General features: G+C 40.7%; 1 protein-coding gene across 1 annotated transcript in view; it reads left to right on the plus strand.

Moving 5' to 3' along the window:
• Positions 1-23,515, plus strand: part of Tsga13 (testis specific 13) — a 53,363-nt gene that overhangs the window by 25,821 nt on the left and 4,027 nt on the right. The window contains exons 2-4 of the mRNA XM_046455100.1: positions 17,369-17,447; positions 19,401-19,472; positions 20,394-20,600. Of these exons, the coding sequence (XP_046311056.1) occupies positions 17,369-17,447; positions 19,401-19,472; positions 20,394-20,600 (358 nt within the window). The remainder of the gene's footprint in view (positions 1-17,368; positions 17,448-19,400; positions 19,473-20,393; positions 20,601-23,515) is intronic.

Genomic DNA, 23,515 nt, shown 5'->3' on the forward strand with positions numbered 1-23,515 from the left:
TTAGTACTAGTTCCTGGAATCTACCCTTCATGAATGGACTCCATTACGAGCTACTCAATGGTAACTCTGTTGTGACACTGTATCTCCCATATGGGGGTAGAAAGCTACAAGATTAACAGTTTGCCTTCTTCATTAGGCAACTGAACTGATCTCATCTATTTCCTAAATCACTCTGTTTTACAGTTGAGTCTTTGATGTTTGGACTTAAAAGCTAAGAATCTGCTTCTTCATTGGGTGGCCTCCCATGAGCTATGTTAAGCACCCTCTCAGCCTTGAGCCAATAGGGTGTTGGTCCGGCATTGCACGCAGTAGGCTTTGCAATGCAGGTGACCTCCCCCTTTAGTCCGCAAAGAAGTTTTGCTTTCTCATGGCTCTAGAGCTGGGTGTTACCCATTGGAGCTTGACTAGTCCACCCCCTGCCTTATTTGGTAAAAAATATTCTATCAAAAATCCTTTGCTGGGGCTGGAGATGTGGCTCAAGTGGTAGCACGCTCGCCTGGCATGCGTGCGGCCCGGATTCGATCCTCAGCACCACATACAAACAAAGATGTTGTGTCTGCCAAAAACTAAAAATAAATAAATATTTAAAAAAAAAAATCCTTTGCTAATTTCCCTATACCTACAGGGATTCCGTGAGCATGAGCTCTCTCGCTGTCTCTTGCCTTCCAGAGTGATTGCAGGACTTTAAGGTCGCAGAGCTGTCTTACCCCCCGCTTTGTGAAAAAATTACTTCCAAGTCCTTGTGGTCTTTTCACAGCCAGCCCACACCACGCAGAGGGATCCCGATTCCATGGCCCGCAGGGGACGTGGGCAGTGTTCTTCCTTCCATTAAATTAGATGAAGGAAAAGGCTCTAAAAAGACAAGAGCACATCAGATTTTGGGGAGGTGCCTTGAGAGGGAACAGCAGCACCTCCTTTCCTTCCTTCATATATCAGATTTGAAACATTTAGAAATTTTACATGGTGGGCATCTTCAGCCCCTAGGTTTTTCCTGAGACCGTCCTCTATCCCTTACTGTGTATCTGGTATATTTAAAATCTCATTTCTCCCCTTTTTGTTTCTCTTTTGTTCCTATCCACCTGGTACTCCAATGCTAAACAACGGAAGTCACAGCTTCCATTCTCTTTGGAAGTAGACTTCCCACTTTTTTAACAAACACACAAATGAATTTCATGGTCTTGATTCCCAATTTTCAAATTACCAATCTTCTGCTCAAATCTCTGTATTCTCCATGCCTGCCAGTCTTTCTTGGCTTCTCAATTATGCTACAGAGGCAATTGCTGCTGCTGCATTCATGTCATCATAAAATTCATTAACTGTGAAAATCATTTTCCATTCATTCATCTCTGAATAATGCTAATTCTATTTAGACTGCATGTTGGTAAACAGAAGAGGTGAATGAATTTATAAACCCCGGTTCTACTTTCTGCCTATGGATGGAGGGCATGTTGCTAGGCAAAGCTCCTTACCCAGTCTCCAATTTCTAGCAGGTTTTCATTTTTCCTTTGCTAAGGAGATAATTTCTGAAACTTCAGTTTCCTTATTCTGTGGTACCTGAACCAATGTAGGACATGAAAACTATAGCAGCCAAGATGTTAAAGTACCAATCATGTCTCTTATCCATATTGGTTCTGAGGCAATTAATAAACACATTCAAGTATCAGGCAAGTTCAAAAAATCAGGGTTTTCTTTTTCTTTTTTGCTAAAAGCTGCTTTAGAGACTGTGGCTGGGTTGTGAACATAAACTGGGCTTCCTAATACATACCCTTAACTGGAACTACTTGCCTAATCACTAATAGAAGTTTGGCCTCAGGCTATGGCTGTAGTTCTGTGGTAGAGCACTTGCCTATCATGTGTGAGGCACTGGGTTCAATCCTCAGCACCACATAAAAATATATTTATAAATAAAGTCATTTTAAAGAATTTTTTTTCTGTTTAAAATAAATTAAAGTTTGGCCTCCTTGATAAAGGAAGGGTATCATGTGTTGTTGCCAGCTGTTTGAAAAAGAATGAACCAAAAATGAAATGTGGTACCTGTGTTCAACATTATGTGCCACCATTTTTTCTTTGCAGAAAGAAAGAAAGATGATTCTTCATTTCACTCTTTCTTAACTTTCATACAAATATGTGCAAGAGGGTAGGTGTTTCTATCTTATGAACAATTAGAAATGAAAGAAGAGGAAGAAAATAGTTCTATAAAGAGTTCTTCCTGAGGCTGGGATTGTAGCTTAATGGTTGTTTTTTTTTTTTTTTTAGAGAGAGAGAGATATAATTTTTTAATATTTATTTTTTAGTTATTGGCAGACACAACATCTTTGTTTGTATGTGGTGCTGAGGATTGAACCTGGGCCACATGCATGCCAGGCGAGCGTGCTACCACTTGAGCCACATCCCCAGCCCATAGCTCAATGGTAAAGTGCTTGCCTAGCATGTGTGAAGCACTGGGTTTGATTCTTAGCACCACAGATAAATAAATAAAATAAAGATCTGTCAACAACTAAAAACATTTTTTTATTTTAAAAAAAGAGCTCTTCCTGAACATGCCCTCACCTCCTGCTCTTTGCTCCTGAGATCACCTGTCCTAGAATGCATTGAGCCACCCCTAAGATCCCATCCACTGATACCTGGGTAGTGAAGTCTCCAACTGAATATAGAAAGTAATGGAGGTAAAGGGATGAAAAGGAATTATTGTTAGGTCCTGACTTAGATCCACACTCTAGTTATAGGAGTTGTAGGAGGAGAAGACTACCCTGAGTTTTGGTTGAGGCTGCCCTTGAGTCTCTGAAAAAGTTGGGGAGGGGAAATATCAATCAATGGGTATTTACATTATCTTTTATTACATGGTCCCTATTTCTGTGAGCAAATCCTGGCTTTTCCATCTCAAGCCTAGTAGGTTTTATCAATCTCTGTAAGATTCTTGCCTGCCTTTTAATTGGTAGTATGGATTGTTAATTAAGCTTTTGGTCATTTTGTGAGTTTTAATCCATTTCTGTTTCTTCAGAAATTACAGTTCAGATGCCACATTAAACTAGATGTTTTGCTTATTTTAATATGACATCATCTCTTCCCATAACTTAAGTGGTTACTTTCTCCTGGTTCTCCTCCAACTTGTGATCTCTGTCTTCAGTGTTCTTCATATCATCCACTTATGATGCTCTTCCTTGGATGCTGGCATAGTCCAGGGCTCTGTCTATGCCACAGTCTCTTTATAACCATCCACCATTTTTTCTATTTGATCTCATCTACTCCAGTGACTTCAGCTAGCACATATAGTTGGGGCTGACGACCAAATATAAATTCAATACCAAATGTTTTAGTCTGTTCAGATTGCCATAACAGAATGCCATAAAATGAGTTACATATAAACAACAGAAAGTTATTTCTCACTGTTCTGGAAGCTAGAAGACCAAGATCAAGATGCTAGCAAATTCTGTGTCTGGTGATGGTCCACTTCTTGGTTCATAGATGGCCATCTTTTTGATGGCTCTTCTATGACAGAAAGAACAAAGATTCTCTCTGGGGTCTCTTTTATAATGGTACTAATCACCTCCCAAAAGTTCCACCTTGTAACACCCTAATGTTGGGGATTGGGCTTTAACATATGAATGTGGGAGGGGGGGGGTCACATAAAAGCCCAACCTATAGCACCAACATTATGTCTCCTAAGCTCCAGACTCATCTTTTAAGCCATTTACTAGACAATGTGCCCACCTATCTGTCATGCTCAACTGACAAGAACAAATTTCAACATTTATCCTCAAACTTGCTCCAACTCCTTTATTCTCAATTTGGTAAATTACATTTCCATGCTCCAATAACAAAATTAAAAATGTGATTCCTTACCATGGATTCAGTTGGTTTCCAAGTCTTAATTCTACCTCCCTCAGATCTTTCACATATCCTTTTATCCCTCTTTACTGCTACTGCCCTGCTTCAGAGCTTTTATCAGTGTATGTGCTTTATTTAGGTTGCAAGCCCCAGAGACAAACCTTTTCATTTCCACTAACTTAAGCAAAAAGGGAGGAGGTATTTGAAAGGATACTGGGAAGGATCAGAGAATTGAAAGGAAAACTGAATAACCATGCTTCAGGGAGAACAACATCTGGGGCAGCTCTGGGCCCTCAGCAAGAGGTACAGATGCAATTATCTTTCAAATTCCTGGCAGAAAGAAGTCACCCAGGACTAGGACACAGGAGGTGAATGGAATAAGTATGTGACAATTACAGACTCTTACTATTGCTTAGCCACTCCTCAGTAGGGCCATAGCCTTCTCATCTTGCCTCTTTTCAACTTTCTAATCTATAATTATTTTTGGTACCAGAAATTGAAACGGCTGGGGTAGGGGGGACTTAACCTCTGAGCCAAATGCCCAGACCTTTTTAGATTTTATTTAGAGACAAGGTATCGCTGAGTTGCTTAGGGCCTCACTATATTGCTAAAGCTGGCTTTGAACTCGAGATCCTCCTGCCCCAGCCTCCTGAAACACTGGGATTACAGGTATGCACCACCTTGCTCGGCTCTAATTTGTAATTCTTCCATCTTTCCAATCTAGAGTTAATGCTGCCACCATTTTCATAGTTCTGAAATATGTATTATTCAATGGGTCTCTGTACTTAAAATCCCTTAATAGCTCTTCATTACTCAAAGTAACCTACCAGTTTCCTAGCAAAGACTGCATTTCAGGATTTGAATCCTGTCCACCTCTCCACTCTCACCTATTTTACCCATCCCCATAAATTTGATATTCCAGACATTCTGCAATTATTTTAATTCCCCTAAACAAGTTGTACTTTGTTGTATTCTTGTGTTTTTTCTAGATTGCCTATTCATCACAATTCCCTGTGATGAACAGGCAATTGCTGTTCCCTCTTTCGCAAGTGTCCATTTTCTGAGTTCCTTTCCTGGTTAACTCACACTTACCTTTGCAGGCTCAGTTTAGTATTAGTTCCAAGTCTTTCCCAGGCTCTTCTTGTCTGGGTTAAGTGCTCTTCCTCTTTGCTTCCATAGCATCCTGAACTCATCGATGAGGCATCACACGATTGTGGTCAATACTTTTCTTATCTCTTCCTGGATAAACTGTGAATTCCTTAAAATAGAGGATTACAACTGAGCTAGGCATGGTGGCACATACCTGTAATCCCAGTGGCTCTGGAGGCTGAGGCAGGAGGATTGGGAGTCAAAGCCACCCTCATTTAGCAAGGTCCTAAGCAATTTAGTGAGACCCTGTGTCTAAATAAAATATATGAAGACAGAGAATGTGGCTCAGTGGTTAAACATCCCTTGGTTCAATCCTGAGTACCAAAAAAAAAAAAAAAAAAATACAAGTGATTTATCCTGGTTCCTAACATGTCGTACATGTTCTGTAAAAACATTGAAATAAACAAAAACTGACTTTGAATGCTTAACATACAAAGCACGGTGGAGTGCAAATATGCTTAAATTCATATTTCCATTTTTAAAGAGCTGACTGCCTCGGGGACAGACAAAATCTGCATAAAAGAAAATTATAAGAATTACAAGATACTATATTCATGCATGCGTGGGCGCACACACACACACACACAAATAAATAAATAAAATCAAGGCCTATAGGCCAGAGTTTGGAAAGTCTTCTTTCAAGAATCTTGATCTGAATAGTAACATAAAGAAAAAAAAAGATTCAAATATTTAGGGAGAGTGTTTTAAGTATGAGGAATAAGAGAGGAATGTTCATTGTGTTTATAACACTCTGAGGAATGGGGTGAAAATGTTGGCTAAGGTAGAGATGGATTAAGAGAGATGATGATCAGGTCAGGGTATATGGTGTGTGCAGGGAAGCCACAGGGTAGAAAAATAAAACGGAGCAGATCATAGCAGATTGTGTTTAAGTAGATCTTTGTTCTCACAATTCTCAGTTTTCAACATAGAACTCCTCCACATTCTAGATTGCCTGTTCATCACAATTCCTATGTCTCCTCCAGAATCCACGAGAGAATCATTAAGATATTTTCAAATTGGAAAATTTCCATATCAAGGAATTTTATCTACTTCCCAAATGTCCTCAAAGGTATTGTATGCCAAATCTTTCAGATCTCTCTCTCTCTCTCTCTCTCTCTTTGGTGAGATGGGAGGGGGGTCTCGCTCTGTTATCTAGACTGACCTCAAACTCCTGGGCTTGAGTGATTCTCCTGCCTCAACCTCCCAGGTGGGTAAGGCTACAGATACACACCACCACACCCAGCTAGAGATATTTTAATTTTGAGCGTAGTTTTTGTGTTAGTGTGATTTTTTTTCCCAGGCTGGGCTGTGCATGAGCCACACAACACAAACTGTAAGTCCCACTTGGATAGCTCCTTTTAATTTTAGCTTTAATATATACTCAAACTGAATTTACAATTCCAAAAAGAATAAAAATAAAAAATAAAGGGGGGGAAATGATATTAAACTTATTAGTCTGTTTCTTCAGATGGGAACTTCAGGATTAAGCTCAGTCTAGTTCCAAACTCTGGATCATCATCTTTAGGATTTATGACTGGACCATTGAACTACACATAAACCCTAAAAAAAAAAAAAATCACCTCTCAACATGAACACAGACCATTTTTCAAGTCTGGGGTCTTTATAGGAACTTGGACTATACATTTTATCAAAGTTCTCCTTAAGAGTCAAGGTCTCCAAAATGTGGTTCCATCTTGTCCACCTACCCTTATTTTTCACTACTTAAAACAACAATCACCTTCCGGGAAGATGAAAGGTTTCATACACCATCCTGCAAGGAGGCCTAGTTCAGGCTTCATATCTTTTAGGAAGCCTCTTCCCTCAACCTAATTGACCCCTTATTTTTCTCTAAGTGGTACATTCCACGTCATCAGCCTCTATCTCCACTTCTCATTGCCTATGCATAGCAAACCCCACCCCCTCCCCTGCAGTACATATCCACACTTTTTTTCCAGCTTCTTAGGCCTAATCTATGGATGGGTATGGTTGTGTTGAAAGGAGATATAAATTAAAAGATGGCAGTTCCTCCAACTTTCTCCCACTACTGATACATGCAAGTTCATTTTTATTTAAGTTCATGTAGGTAAATATCTCCACTATCATGGAATTAGAATGCCATCTTTAAATCATTTGGTTAATGCCCTCCACTTTACAGATGAACAAATTGAGGACCCCTCCCCCGAGAGATGAAGTTCATTTCATTAGCATGTATGTGTCATTATTGCTTCACAATAATTATCTCTGCTCCTCCCCATTGACCAAATAAACTTAATTTATTGCAGAAAAAGGACCACTATTTTGTATTTTCTATATCTATAATATTGTCTATCAGTCTTCTCTTATTTTTCATACAGGATGAAGAAGAAGGCTGGGTACACAGTGTGTGCTAAAGAAGGAATGTTTGAATTGAACTGAATCCCTGCAGAACGCAGACCATTTAGAGACACTGAGTTTGGACTTGGTTGAATACCTGCCTTAGGTTGGCCCAATTAGCAGTGAACAAGAATGGATGAAGAGAGATATGGCAAGTGGGTAGTCTTGTTTGCTTAACTAAGTTACAAATGTTGTTTTACACTAGCTTACTTTTTATCCCAAAGCACTTTGAACAGTGCTAATCACAGAGTAGATCCTCATTAAATACATTTTAATTGGCTGTTTGCAGATCAAAATACCAGAACTTGGTCTTTGTTTCATATAGCAACTATAGCCAAAAAGAAAGCATTAGAGCACTGTTAGACTAAAGAAATATTTTTCGTGTAGTTCTAGGCCTTACATTGGCCTTGAAGAAGAGTATCTGGGATCCTATGCTGCTTTTTAGATACCAAAGAATCATTGGAAAAAGCACTACAATAAAAATTGTGTTATTTATTATTAGATAACTTACAGTAGTAGGCCACATCAAAAGGGCACAAATTTCCAGATGTTAAGATGAATTAATTTATTTTGATCTATCCACAGTGGATGTCCTCCCCTTGGGATTATTTCTAAGAGCTACTGCCTAAGTTAATAGCAGAATTGGTAGCCAGTTATAAATGGAAGTTATCATCCCTGGATGGGATTTGATCCTGGATTCAGGATTGTTTATACCATGCTGTAGCCAGTTGACCTACCAACTACATAGACTGGCTATTTCTACTTTTCTTACTTTGGACTTTATTTAGCTGGCCTCATTTTCAAAGGACAGAGGTGTAGTACTTGCAGAATTCTTCTGAATTTAAGCTAGTTCAACCCCCGAAAAGAATTCTGAGGAGGAAGAGAACCATTTATTTGAATCATTAACCTACTCTTACTGATGAGTATCTTCTATTATATTCAGGCAGTTGAACGGGGTTACAAAGAATCAGTCAGGAAATCCAAAATACTTTATTATTAGATATTGCAACTTCTGCCCTTTCCCCTACCCCTTTCTGCCAGAGAGAACAGGTGTCTGGTGAGGTATGGGAAAGTAAGTGAGTTTGAAAATATTTGCCATTAATGGTTAGTTTTACTACCTTAGTTCTAGGAAGACAAACTTTTAGATGTGGTTAGTAAGATCAGATAGACAGTAATCCATGCAAGGTCAATAAGAATAGGAAATTTAGTCAGGCATGGTGGTGCATGCCTATAATCCCAGTGGCTCAGAAGGCTGAGGTAGGAGGATCACAAGTTCAAAGCCAGCCTCAGCAAAAGTGAGGTGCTAAGCAACTCAGTGAGAACCTGTCTCTAAATAAAATATATAATAGGGCTGGGGATGTGGCTCAGTGCTCAAGTGCCCCTGAGTTCAAGTTCAAGTGCCCCTCAGTGGTCAAGTTCCCCCCCCAAAAAAAAAACCAGGAAATTTAGTTGTGAAGTTCCATGAACTCTGTACATCATTGGCAAAAACAGCGCCACTTCCTGGAAGTATAGTAGGGAGGCATTCAAAATAGGCATTCAGAGTCTTTAAGGGTATCCTAAGGGTCTAGCTGCCCAAAAGAATTTCTTTAGAGAGTCAACTAGAGCACTTATTTGGGTGATTCAAAACTTCTATCTTAGGAAGATGGCGGCGACGTGTACCGCGTAACTGTGCGGGAGAATGACGAGTTAGAACGGCTAAAAGCTATTTTGTTAGGAATTTCCAGCAAAATTGGGGTGCTCCAAAACCTGGAGGAAGGATTTCCATCGCACGAGGATCAGCTACGGGGGCTCAAACGCGAGAGATTTCTCCGCACGGAGGGTCACGCTGCTTATTCAGCAAATCGCCCAGCGGCTAGAGTCTGCGGCACACGCTGGGAAACGAGGAGATAGCAACGCAAAGATACAGTGCTGCAGTTTCCGCGGGCTTCTGCCAGCTGTGCAATCACCATACTCAGTGCTGAATTCTGGGTTTGAGACGGGGGAAGGAAGCGGTCCAATTCGGTTCTCCACACAGGTCAGACCACAGAGGAAGCCAGCGGCCACCATCTTGGAGAGCTGACGTCACCATCCCTGTTATCGACTGATCGCAGCTCATTCAGCTATAGCTGAACAGGTAATTTCAGACTGCCAATGGCCTGCGTCTCACAGACAAATTTCTCAGGCTCAGTGCTAAATAACCCACGGAAACTGCTTCTTGGAGCCTGCTCCTATCAGAACATACACCGAGCCCGGAGCGGCCGAATTCCGGCTCCCAGAACTGCTCTGGCCCAGGGATGAAGAACCCGTGGAAACTGCTTCTCGGTCTAGGTCCTGCTGAATACTGTGGAGGTAAATACCAACCGAGCCTTCATAGGCAGTGGCAACAGGACTGAGATGGGGCTTGTGAGGGCCGGTCAGGACTCGCCCGTTGCTTTGGTCACCCGGCAAAGGGAACGAAATGCTGCCATTCGCATGGGATACCAACATGGCAGAGATCTGATGTCATCAGAAAGCGGCGGAGGAGAGAACTTCATCGAATACCAGCAGCGACAGAAACAGTTGGTCTCCTGGTAAAGAAAGTGAGTCACAAACACCCGAGTCTCTCTCACTTTGTCATCAAGCCAGAGGGGCAGAGCAGAGCCGCCGCCCGCGCCTGGAACAGGCCCAGCGGCCCGCCGGCGTGGTAGTCACGTCACCCCAATTGGAGTAGCGGCAGAGCAGAGCCGCCACCCGCGCCCGCATGGTAGGCAGACCTGCGACTGACCGGCAGAACAGGCCCAGCGGCCGCAGTCGTGGTAGGAGGGGCAGGGCAGAGCCGCCGCCCGCACCTGCAAGGTAGGCAGACCTACAACAGACCGGCAGATCAGGCCCAGCGGCCTGCCGGCATGGTACACACGTCACCCCAATTGGAGTAGGGGCATAGCAGAGCCGCAGCCCGCGCCCGGAACAGGCCCAGCAACCTGCCGGCGTGGTAGTCACGACACCCCAATTGGAGTAGGGACAGAGCACAGCCGCCAACCGCGCCCGCAAGGTAGGCAGACCTGCGACCGACCAGCGGATCAGGCCCGGTGGCCTGCCGGCGCGACAGACACGTCACCCCAATTGGAGTAGGAGCAGAGCAGAGCCTTCGCCCGCACCTGCAAGGTAGGCAGACCTGCAACCGACCGGCGGATCAGGCCCGGTGGCCTGCCGGCGTGGTACACACGTCACCCCAGTTGGTGTAGGGGCAGAGCAGATCTTTCACCCGTGCCCGGGACAGGCCCAGCCGCCCTCAGGCGCAGTAGTCACGTCACCCCAATTGGAGTAGGGGCAGAGCAGAGCCGCCTCCTGCGCGTGGAATAAGCCCAGCGACCCGCTGGCGTGGTAGACACGTCACCCCAATTTGAGTAAGGGCAGAGCAGAGCCGCCGCCCGAGACTGCAAGGTAGGAAGACCTGCGACCGACCGGCAGAATAGGCCCAGGGGTCCGCTGGCGTGGTAGACACGTCACACCAATTGGAGGAGGGGCAGAGCTGAGCCGCCACCCGCGCCTGCAAGGTAGGCAGAACGTCGCCCAACCCTGCAAGAGAGACTTTTGAACTATACAAGAGCAATATAAATATATAGGGCGGAAAATTTTTCAAAAACACAACACTTTCACCAAGCAGAAAGAAACGCAAGCAGTATGAAAAGACAAGGAAAGAAAGGACCACAAGCAATGCAGGTCAACTCAACTTTAGAAGAGGTAACAGCTGCAGCAAATGGAATGTCAGATAAAGAATTCAGGATATACATGCTTCAGATGATCTGGAGTCTCAAGGAAGACATTAGACAGCAAAATCAGACAATGAAAGATCACTTCGACAATGAATTACACAAACAAATCCAGGAAGCAAAAGATCAACTACACAGAGAGATAGAGGTTATAAAAAACAAACAAACTGAAATCCTAGAAATGCAGGAAGCAATAAACCAACTTAAAAACTCAATTGAGAATACTACCAGCAGAGTAGAACACTTAGAAGATAGAACATCAGACAATGAAGACAAAGTATTTCAACTTGAAAAGAACATAGACAGCTGAGCAAGACTGTTAAGAAACCATGAGCAGAACATCCAAGAAATATGGGATAACATAAAGAGACCAAACTTAAGAGTCATTGGGATACAGGAAGGGATAGCGGTTCAAACCAAAGGAATGAGCAATCTATTCAAAGAAATAATACGAGAAAACTTACCAGACTTGAAGAATGAGACAGAATCCCAAATCCTAGAAGCCTACAGGATGCCGAATGTGCAAAATCATAAGAGATCCACACCTAGACACATTATAATGAAGATGCCCAACATACAGAATAAGGAGAGAATTTTAAAAGCTACAAGAGAAAGGAAGCAGATTACATTTAGGGGTAAACCAATCAGGATAACAGCTGATCTTTCAATACAGACTCTGAAAGCTAGAAGATCCTGGAATAACATATTTCAAACACTGAAAGAAAATGGGTTCCAACCAAGAATTGTGTATCCAGCGAAATTAAGCTTCAGGATGGAAGATGAAATTAAAACCTTCCACAATAAACAAAAGTTAAAAGAATTGCAGATAGAAAACGATCTCTTCAAAACATCCTCGGCAAAACATTACAGGAAGAGGAAATGGAAAATAACAATGAAAACCAACAGTGGGAGGTAGGACAGTAAAGGGGGGAAAAATAATCAAAGAGGAAAACAAACCATGTTTAGTAACATAAATAAACAAATATGGCTGGAAGAACAACCCATATCTCAATAATAACCCTAAATGTTAATGGCTTAAACTCACCAATTAAGAGACACAGGCTAGTAGAATGGATCACAAAACAAGACCCAACAATATGCTGCCTACAGGAGACGAATTTGATAGGAAAAGACATACATAGGCTGTAGGTGAAAGGTTGGGAAAAATCATATCACTCATATGGACTTTGGAAACAAGCAGGAGTGTCCATACTCATATCAAATAAAATAGATTTCAAGCCAAAGTTAATCAAAAGGGATAAAGAAGGACACTACATACTGCTCAAGGGAACCATACACCAACAAGACATAACAATCATAAATATATATGCCCCAAACAATGGTGCAGCTATGTTCATCAAACAAACTCTTCTCAAGTTCAAGAGTCTAATAGACCACCATACAATAATCATGGTGGTCTATTCATTAGCATGGCTAATGACCACCATACAATAATCACACCTCTCTCACCACTGGACAGATCTTCCAAACAAAAGTTGAATAAGGAAACTATAGAACTCAATAACACAATTAATAACCTAGACTTAATTGACATATATAGAATATACCACCCAACATCAAGCAGTTACACTTTTTTTCTCAGCAGCACATGGATCCTTCTCAAAAATAGATCATATATTATGTCACAGGGCAACTCTTAGACAATACAAAGGAGTAGAGATAATACCATGCATCTTATCTGATCATAATGGAATGAAACTGAAAATCAACAATAAAAGAAGGAAGGAAAAATCATGCGTCACTTGGAGAATGAACAATAGGTTACTGAATGATCAATGGGTTATAGAAGACATCAAGGAGGAAATTAAAAAATTCTTAGAGATAAATGAAAACACAGACACAACATATCGGAATCTATGGGACACATTGAAAGCAGTTCTAAGAGGAAAATTCATTGCTTGGAGTTCATTCCTTAAAAAAAGAAAAAACCAACAAATAAATGATCTCATACTTCATCTCAAAATCCTAGAAAAAGAAGAGCAAAACAACAGCAAAAGAAGTAGAAGGCAAGAAATAATTAAAATCAGAGCTGAAATTAATGAAATTGAAACAAAAGAAACAATTGAAAAAATTGACAAAACTAAAAGTTGGTTCTTTGAAAAAATAAATAAAATCGACAGACCCTTAGCCATGCTAATGAAGAGAAGAAGACAGAGAACTCAAATTACTAGCATACGGGATGAAAAAGGCAATATCACAACAGACACTTCAGAAATACAGAAGATAATCAGAAATTATTTTGAATCCTTATACTCCAATAAAATAGAAGATAGTGAAGGCATTGATAAATATCTTAAGTCATATGATCTGCCCAGATTGAGTCAGGAGGATATAGACAACCTAAACAGACCAATATCAATTGAGGAAATAGAAGAAACCATCAAAAGACTACCAACTAAGAAAAGCCCAGGACCGGATGGGTATACAGCAGAGTTTTACAAAACCTTTAAAGAGGAACTAATACCAATACTTTTCAAGCTACTTCAGGAAATAGAAAAAGAGGGAGAACTTCCAAATTCATTCTACGAGGCCAACATCACCCTGATTCCTAAACCAGACAAAGACACTTCAAAGAAAGAAAACTACAGACCAATATCTCTAATGAACCTAGACGCAAAAATCCTCAATAAAATTCTGGCGAATCGGATACAGAAACATATCAAAAAAATTGTGCACCATGATCAAGTAGGATTCATCCCTGGGATGCAAGGCTGGTTCAATATACGGAAATCAATAAATGTTATTCACCACATCAATAGACTTAAAAACAAGAACCGTATGATCATCTCGATAGATGCGGAAAAAGCATTCGACAAAGTACAGCATCCCTTTATGTTCAAAACTCTAGAAAAACTAGGGATAACAGGAACATACCTCAATATTGTAAAAGCAATCTATGCTAAGCCTCAGGCTAGCATCATTCTGAATGGAGAAAAACTGAAGGCATTCCCTCTAAAATCTGGAACAAGACAGGGATGCCCTCTCTCACCACTTCTGTTCAACATAGTTCTCGAAACACTGGCCAGAGCAATTAGACAGACGAAAGAAATTAAAGGCATAAAAATAGAAAAAGAAGAACTTAAATTATCACTATTTGCAGTGACATGATTCTATACCTAGCAGACCCAAAAGGGTCTTCAAAGAAACTATTAGAGCTAATAAATGAATTCAGCAAAGTGGCAGGCTATAAAATCAACACGCATAAATCAAAGGCATTCCTGTATATCAGCGACAAATCCTCTGAAATGGAAATGAGGACAACCACTCCATTCACAATATCCTCAAAAAAAAAATAAAATACTTGGGAATCAACCTAACAAAAGAGGTGAAAGACTTATACAATGAAAACTACAGAACCCTAAGGAGAGAAATAGAAGAAGATCTTAGAAGATGGAAAAATATACCCTGTTCATGGATAGGCAGAACTAACATCATCAAAATGGCGATATTACCAAAAGTTCTCTATAGGTTTAATGCAATGCCAATCAAAATCCCAATGGCATTTCTTGTAGAAATAGAGAAAGCAATCATGAAATTCATATGGAAAAATAAAAGACCCAGAATAGCAAAAACAATGCTAAGCAGGAAAGGTGAATCAGGCGGTATAGCGATACCAGACTTCAAACTATACTACAGAGCAATAGTAACAAAAACAGCATGGTACTGGGACCAAAACAGGCGGGTGGACCAATGGTACAGAATAGAGGACACAGAAACCAATCCACAAAACTACAACTATCTTATATTTGATAAAGGGGCTAAAAGCATGCAATGGAGGAAGGATAGCATCTTCAACAAATGGTGCTGGGAAAACTGGAAATCCATATGCAACAAAATGAAACTGAATCCCTCTCTCTCGCCATGCACAAAAGTTAATTCAAAATGGATCAAGGAGCTTGATATCAAATCAGAGACACGGCGTCTGATAGAAGAAAAAGTTGGCTACGATCTACATACTGTGGGGTTGGGCTCCAAATTCCTCAATAGGACACCTATAGCACAAAAGTTAATAACTAGAATCAACAAATGGGACTTACTCAAACTAAAAAGTTTTTTCTCAGCAAAAGAAACAATAAGAGAGGTAAATAGGGAGCCTACATCCTGGGAACAAATCTTTACTCCTCACACTTCAGATAGAGCCCTAATATCCAGAGTATACAAAGAACTCAAAAAATTAGACAATAAGATAACAAATAACCCAATCAACAAATGGGCCAAGGACCTGAACAGACACTTCTCAGAGGAGGACATACAATCAATCAACAAGTACATGAAAAAATGCTCACCATCTCTAGCAGTCAGAGAAATGCAAATCAAAACCACCCTAAGATACCATCTCACTCCAGTAAGATTGGCAGCCATTATGAAGTCAAACAACAACAAGTGCTGGCGAGGATGTGGGGAAAAGTGTACACTTGTACATTGCTGGTGGGACTGCAAATTGGTGCAGCCAATTTGGAAAGCAGTATGGAGATTTCTTGGAAAGCTGGGAATGGAGCCACCATTTGACCCAGCTATTCCCCTTCTCGGTCTATTCCCTAAAGACCTAAAAAGAGCATGCTACAGGGACACTGCTACATCGATGTTCATAGCAGCTCAATTCACAATAGCAAGACTGTGGAACCAACCCAGATGCCCTTCAATAGACGAATGGATTAAAAAATGTGGCATTTATACACAATGGAGTATTACTCTGCATTAAAAAATGACAAAATCATAGAATTTGCAGGGAAATGGATGGCACTAGAGCAGATTATGCTAAGTGAAGCTAGCCAATCCCTAAAAAACAAATGCCAAATGTCTTCTTTGATATAAGGACAGTAACTAAGAACAGAGTAGGGACGAAGAGCATGAGAAGAAGATTAACATTAAACAGAGATGAGAGGTGGGAGGGAAAGGGAGAGAAAAGGGAAATTGCATGGAAATGGAAGGAGACCCTCAGGGTTATACAAAAGAACATACAAGAGGAAATGAGGGGAAAGGGAAAAATAATACAAGGGGGAGAAATGAAGGTCAGTAGAGGGGGTAGAGAGAGAAGAGGGGAGGGGATGGGAGGGGAGGGGGGATAGTAGAGGATAGGAAAGGTAGCAGAACACGACAGTCACTAGTATGGCAATATGTAAATCAATGGATGTGTAATTGATATGATTCTGCAATCTGTATATGGGCTAAAAATGGGAGTTCATAACCCACTTGAAGCAAAGTGTGAAAGATGATATATCAAGAACTATGTAATGTTTTGAACAACCAACAATAAAAAAATAAAAATAAAAAAAAGATCTAAAAAGAGCATGCTACAGGGACACTGCTACATCGATGTTCATAGCAGCACAATTCACAATAGCAAGACTGTGGAACCAACCCAGATGCCCTTCAATAGACGAATGGATTAAAAAAATGTGGCATTTATACACAATGGAGTATTACTCTGCATTAAAAAATGACAAAATCATAGAATTTGCAGGGAAATGGATGGCACTAGAGCAGATTATGCTAAGTGAAGCTAGCCAATCCCTAAAAAACAAATGCCAAATGTCTTCTTTGATATAAGGAGAGTAACTAAGAACAGAGTAGGGACGAAGAGCAGGAGAAGAAGATTAACATTAAACAGGGATGAGAGGTGGGAGGGAAAGGGAGAGAGAAGGGAAATTGCATGGAAATGGAAGGAGACCCTCAGGGTTATACAAAATTTCATACAAGAGGAAGTGAGGGGAAAGGGGAAAATAACACAAGGGGGAGAAATGAATGACAGTAGAGGGGGTAGAGAGAGAAGAGGGGAAGGGAGGGGAGGGGAGGGGGGATAGTAGAGGATAGGAAAGGCAGCAGAATACAACAGACACTAGTATGGCAATATGTAAATCAATGGATGTGTAACTGATGTGATTCTGCAATTTGTATACGGGGTAAAAATGGGAGTTCATAACCCACTTGAATCAAAGTGTGAAATATGATATATCAAGAACTATGTAATGTTTTGAACAACCAACAATAAAAAATTAAAAAAAAAACTTCTATCTTAGAAGAAAACAATTCATCTGGATGTTAGTCAATCTCCTAAATGTCTCACAGTCAACCCTTTAAACTAGAATTTTCTCCAGTATGAAGGCTGAATAATAAATATGATTCTTTACCACATATTCAATTTGTGATCACCTAATTAATAATCTAAATTAGGCTCCTAAACTTAGCTGAAGGAGACTGAGAACATGCAGAAGGCCAGGATGCTGAGTCAGTAAATGCTGGTGGATGTTCTGTCTCTTTTTCAGGTTTCAAAATGGCAAACCAAAGACTTTATCAAAGAAGCCAGATAAGCCTGAGAAAGGAATATCTGCTGATAGTGAAGAGGTAAGGAAGAGCAGTAGCACGCATTCACGTGTAATCTTTGGGTTTGCTTGGAGTGCTTACCAGCTGGGGCTACAGACTTCTGGTGGTAAAGTAAAAGGGGTAAAAGCTGATATACAGAACAACATTAATTTATCTTCATTTTGTGAAAGACAGAAGCATAGGGGAAAAAAAAAAGAGACAAACATCAGCAACAAATCAGGGCACGGAACCCAGGAACCAGAAATCTATCTCAGGGAGTGAGGGAGTGTTAACCCCTGATTTACCTGGACTTTATGGCTGCCGCTTGTAGCAGAACTCTTGGTTGCTTTCCCAGCTTTGTCATATTCAAGTGAATTTACCAGGCCAGCTTTTATTTCATCAGCCAGCAATAATGCAAGTCAACATGATAAAACTAAAAACATATTCCAACTTGGACAATCTTGTGGGTTTAGTCAACCACTGGAAGCTAATTTGGAACCAAGTTTCAATTCCTCAGAAAAAATTCAGGAGTTAAAAACATTTTCAGGGGCTGGGGTGTGGCTCAGTGGCAGATTGCTTGCCTAGCACATGTGAGGCACTGGTTCAATCCTCAGCACCACATAATCAATAAAATAAAGGCATTCTGACATTTACAAAAAAAAAAAAAAAAAGCCCCAGGGAATTTTCCTCCTCAAAATATTAAAAAAAAAATATTTTAAAGAAAAAAAGTCTTCATACCTGTCTCCCCAGTAAACTTTTCTTAGACCTCTAATAGTTAAATGTTACATATATTTGCAGAACAGGCTTTTCATAGTATATTTTTGTTTTGAACAAACAGATTTAGGTTTTCCAAAAGATAATAAAAATTAAATAACTGTATCTTTGGATTTGTCCCATATTTCATCTCACCCTTCCAAAAGGAATAAATGGAGTGTATTCTTCTTTCCATCCTCTTCCAACCCCCAAGAATTGCAATATTCCTCCCAGAGGGGAGTAACGACTCCTCTCCCACTTGTGTCCCATTCTTGACTTCTTCCCTCTTCTCAGTTTGCCTTCTTGCTTTATGCACCTTCCCATGCTCGTCTCTTTTCCCCTGCGCCACATTGAACCATATCACCTCCTGGTGGGTGCACCTATCTTTAGAAATGCTGATCCAAAAATAGGATCATCTCCCTACCATTTTTCCCCCCAAATTTCTGACTTTGCCAAGGCAAAAGAAGGTAATTCGGAGCTTTCAACTCCTTATATTCATACACAACGCATTCCTTGTGTTCCTCCCTTGGGTTCATACTTAAAACAACCTAGGGCTAAGCAAGAAGGAGGTAGCACTGCTGGGAGCAGGAGGCTGGGGATGAAGGAGGCTCAGCTCCTCTACTACCAGAGGAGAATGCTAAAAAATCCACAAATAACTAGCTCGACCACCACCGCAACAATACAAAGTAGTAGAGCAATACTAAAATTCAATTACTTTTTGTAACGTTTTTGGAAGAATCATAGAGAGATGTTCAAAAATGCAAAATGCACTCTCTTCTCCCTTTCTCTGTTTGTTCCCAGCCCTATTGACAGACTTGTCCTGATGGCCCCCTAGCATCCACAACCCCCGGTTTATTGCCCTTTTGTAACTTGCTTTTCTCCTTCAAGATAGTCCTCCAGGTTGATGGCCACTCCATCTGACCCCTATAGATAAGGAAAAGGCAGAGCAAGGGGTGTGATTCCTTGGGGATTTGTCCCTGTCTAAGCGTGGATGCTATGCTTGTCTACTTCACCTTGAAAGAGCCTTATCTGACATTTCATAAGTCTGGTCTTCATTTCCTTTACAAACGTCCCTCTCAGACCCCTGCTCTCCTTGCTGTGGCTTTCATTCCAGAAAACCAGGGTGCAAAACATGAAGGCCAGTGTTTTCCATTAGTGTGCATTGGACAGCCCTTTTTAGTGAGACTAAGGTGAGATAAGGAGGAGTAACTTGAAACCAATATTTCTTTTTATTGCCTTTAGGTTTTTGGTTACACCGGGCAATCCAAATTTGTCCTAAAGAACCTTCGGTATTACTCAGTTCATCCAAATTTGGTAGGTGGAAAAATATTTCCCCAAGAGATCTCTAAGGACAAATTTACCAGCAGGGCAGAGGCCCACCACACAGTACCCCTAATTCCCTGATAACCTCCCAATGCCACGGTCCCCTTCCCAGGACAGGGAGGCAGAGCAGCCTTGGAAATATAAGGTTTGAGGCAGAGCTCGGATCCTGGTGGTGAGGTGGGAGGGGAGACCTGGGCAGAAAGTGGTCCTCGCAGTTGGTAATTTTTAAGTTGAGAAAACATATTTATAATCAGGGAGAACATATGTATAATCCAAGTTCTCCCCCTCCCTTCCTCTCTCTCTAATCCTATTGCTGGAAAAGCAAATTTAGTGGGCCGGCCCTTGCCCTCCCACGCTTTTAAGTGACATGCTGTGTGTTTCTTGACTGTCTTTTCTTTCTAGTTGTGCTTATGAAAGCCTGTAAGGGCTGCTGTGCCAAGGGAGAGGTGTCTGCAGGTGGGAAGTAAGAGAAGCTGCGCATGCTCCTAGAGAACTCCCTGAGCAAGGGGCTTGGGTCCCTTGTTAAACTCTCTGCCTCAGAGATGGTGGCTGAGACAAGACCAGTAACATTGAGTCACAAAAAAACTTCTTGGTTTGCCCCACTGTGCTGAACACTATGTTACACCTTTTTTTTTTTTTTTTAAGAATTAAATCATTTTGTTCCTGTTCCTGTGTGAACATTTCTGTTGCCTTGCCTCAGCCCCTGGGTCTTTTTGCAGGGGAATTAATACTCTGAAGGAAGTCAGGGACAAAGAGCTTCCTGTGGTTTTGGATCAACAGTTTTGGGGACAGATTTTCCCAGTCACTGTTCAACCTCTCACTCTACCCCACAGAGAAGAAAGATGAGTCAATTGGTTTGCTAGTCTTCTCTTGATCTAATCTCTTTGTCTCTCTGGAAACCTATCTGCTCAGGCCCGGTACTATGAACCTTTGAAATCCACTGTACTACAGAAATTCCTGGATCAAAACAGGAAAACCACCAGCTTCATGTTAAAAGTAACCGAGTTTGATCAGGATTTGACCTTACTGATTATGACCAATAACCCACCTCCCTACTCAATCAACCAGCAGGAAAAGGATGGCACTCCAAAATACTTTTCCCAGAAGTTACTGCTCGAGGTAAGGCACCCAGGGATTTTCCTGGCAACTCAAGTATGAACTCTGAAGAATTAGGAATTAATTAATTAATCTGGATTAAGGAACTAACAACATGGAGAATGGTACTCAGGAAACTACCTCTTCCTTCTCATTTCTGGATATATACTTCACAAAACAGAATCTGGAGGGCTTGGCAAATAGGCAGAATAGGAATTCTATCAGCTTAAGTCATGAAACTTTATTTCAGGGAGAAGATGGGGTGTAAATTAGAAAGTGTTCTTCTTGAGTATTTGATCAAAGACATTTGTAACAAAGGGGAAACTGTCCACGGGCTTTGTAATCGAGAATAAAATAGTAAAAGATGAATCAGCAAATGAGTAATGAAGAAAAGCGGATATCTAAATGAGAAGAGAGTCAATTGAGTTATACCCATTGCTTCTGGATGATAGGAGAGGGGAAAAGGAAATTAACCATTACCACAGATAGACATTTGGAACTCCATTATAGGTTAAAGATGTTCAAATGCCATTCAATAAACAATTGCTGAGCACTCAATAAGGTAAGAACCAGAATATAAAGATGGATCACAGGACAGTTTCTATCTTGAAGGAAGTTGGAATCCAAAAGATCAAAAAAAGTAAGATATAAAAAAGTAATTCTAACCCACCAGGATATATGAATAATTGAAGAATCGACAAGATATAGAAGTAACATAGAATAGAGAACAGTACCTCTGTTGGGGAAAAGGGAGTAATCAAGGAGGTGACTCATGACAAAAGAATAGGAGAATGTTCCAATCAGAGGGAAGCGTGTGGAGGCATGGAGACGTGAGAAAGCCAGGCACATTCAGGGAGATGTAGAGAGTAAATGGTAGGAGATAAAAGGATGTAATCAAATTTGCGTTTTAGAAAGAGCATTTTGCAGGTTGAAGAAGGTGCATTAGTAATCCAAGAGACAAAAACTAGAAAGATTAGTTTTCATGTTACTATAATAGTCAAAATGAGAGATACTGAATATTTGAACTAAGTCAATAGCAGAGGAAATAAAGCAAATTGATTTAAGAGATATTTAGGCATCAGGATCTAAGAAAGATCTTGACAGCCTTGAGAGAGGGCTTAATCTAACAGGAAGAAATTAAATGAGATAAGTGAAAGTGCAAACGAAAGAATCTTGATAGAAATTAGATTCTGGAAACGCGGTATCCCAAGAGAGACACTTATAATAAAATGTGGTGCATTTGGAGTCAGTGTTTCCTTAGTTCCTAGATGGATAGCAATCAGAGTATCCTCTTCAAGTAGAAGATAAAATGTTAATATCTAATGGAATATACTGACAAAGGAATTAATGAATTCATTGCTTGTGGTCTCTCGGGTGCACTTTGAAAGTAAATGCAGAGGTCATTTCTCCTGTTAATGGGTATAATGTGCACTGAGAGAGAAATAAATGCCAGGCTAGGATTGCCCTGCTCAACACAGAGAAGGAAATACAAGGCTAACATGTAACCTGGTGCAGGAAGAGCTTTCTTCCAACAGCTGGTCAGGTGCAGAACCTGATCATATTCATGAGCAAATTGTGGAACTGACTAAATTGAATTAATAGACAAAGTTAGGCTCTGATTGTTAAAGACTGATTTTGCAATATCTACAATGGCTCTTTAATATTCGTGCTGCATCTTCTCATTCCCTGACTGGGAAAGACAATCTTTTGTGAATTTAGTATTGTATACATGAAAAGCATTCTTTTACTTTGCCCAGGTCCTGTAGAAGAAGAGTGTGGGTTCCAGTAGGCAAATTGTAGAATGATACTAGTGTGTCTATCACAGTGATGACTGTTACAGTCCCTCTTAAGTGAAATGGCTCTTCGCACAGTCTCCTGAAAAAGGGAATATCCCCTATTCTGTTTTGTACAATTTGACCTATTTCTACTTCTATCATGGACCAGAGAAGGATACTGGACCCAGTGAAGCATAATTCATAGTCTGGTTAGTGATCTGTGGTATGGATTAGTACCCCCAAACCAAAATGAACCCAAACAAAACAGAAGTCAACCAGCTTAGTAATAACTGACATTCCTGAGCGACTCAGATTCTTGCTTCCAGGCACCTGAATTGGGAAAGCAGTAAGAATGAAAAGCAGAAAGGACTCACAGAGTAAAGCCATGAACCAAAACATGAGGAAGAGGGGTACTGCAGGGGCCATGAAAGTAGGGTATGGGTGGGTTGAATTTATAGGAAAATAGAAATACAGAAGGAGAAGGTAGGGGAAAGAGAGAGAGGAATGAACAAGGTAGAGAAGAAGGAAGCAGGGAGAAAGTAGGAGGGACATGTTAGTGATATGCGAGAGTCAAAATGGTGGATCTTTTATAGTGCCATTTTGGACTCCAAATATCTTTTTAGTTTTATTTATTTATTTTTTCTTGCCATGAAATACAGTTCTACTAAGGTTTCTGCTCTTTTTAATGGCTGAGTCATTGGCTATGTCTTTACTTCCTAGACACATTTGCTCTTTCACTAAAACACCTATTAGTTGAGGTAACTTGAATAGATTTTAATAAAACTAAAACCAATTAAAGACAATGAGTTCAAAATTAAGAAATCATGGTTCAGCAGCAGCTTTAAAGGACTTAACATTCTGAAAGAAAAAGCTTGACATGACAATGAATAGGTTGGTCATTCATTCATTCTTTCATTCATTCAAACAATATTTGTTGAGAACCTATTATGTGCCAAGCACCATTAGAGGTAGTAGCAATATATTATGACTAGCTGGGCATAGTGCCTGCAATCCCAGTGGCTCAGGAGGCTGAGGCAGGAAGATCACAAGTTCAAAGCCAGCCTCAGCAATGGTGATGCACTAAACAACTCAGTGAGACCCTGTCTCTAAATAAAATACAAAATAGGTTTGGGTATGTGGCTCAGTGGTTGAGTGCCCCTAAAT

The sequence above is a fragment of the Marmota monax genome, unplaced genomic scaffold (genome assembly GCF_021218885.2).
Source record: "Marmota monax isolate L192 unplaced genomic scaffold, Marmota_monax_Labrador192_F-V1.1 WCK01_AAM20220418_F8-fsc00131, whole genome shotgun sequence".
NCBI lineage: Eukaryota > Metazoa > Chordata > Mammalia > Rodentia > Sciuridae > Marmota > Marmota monax.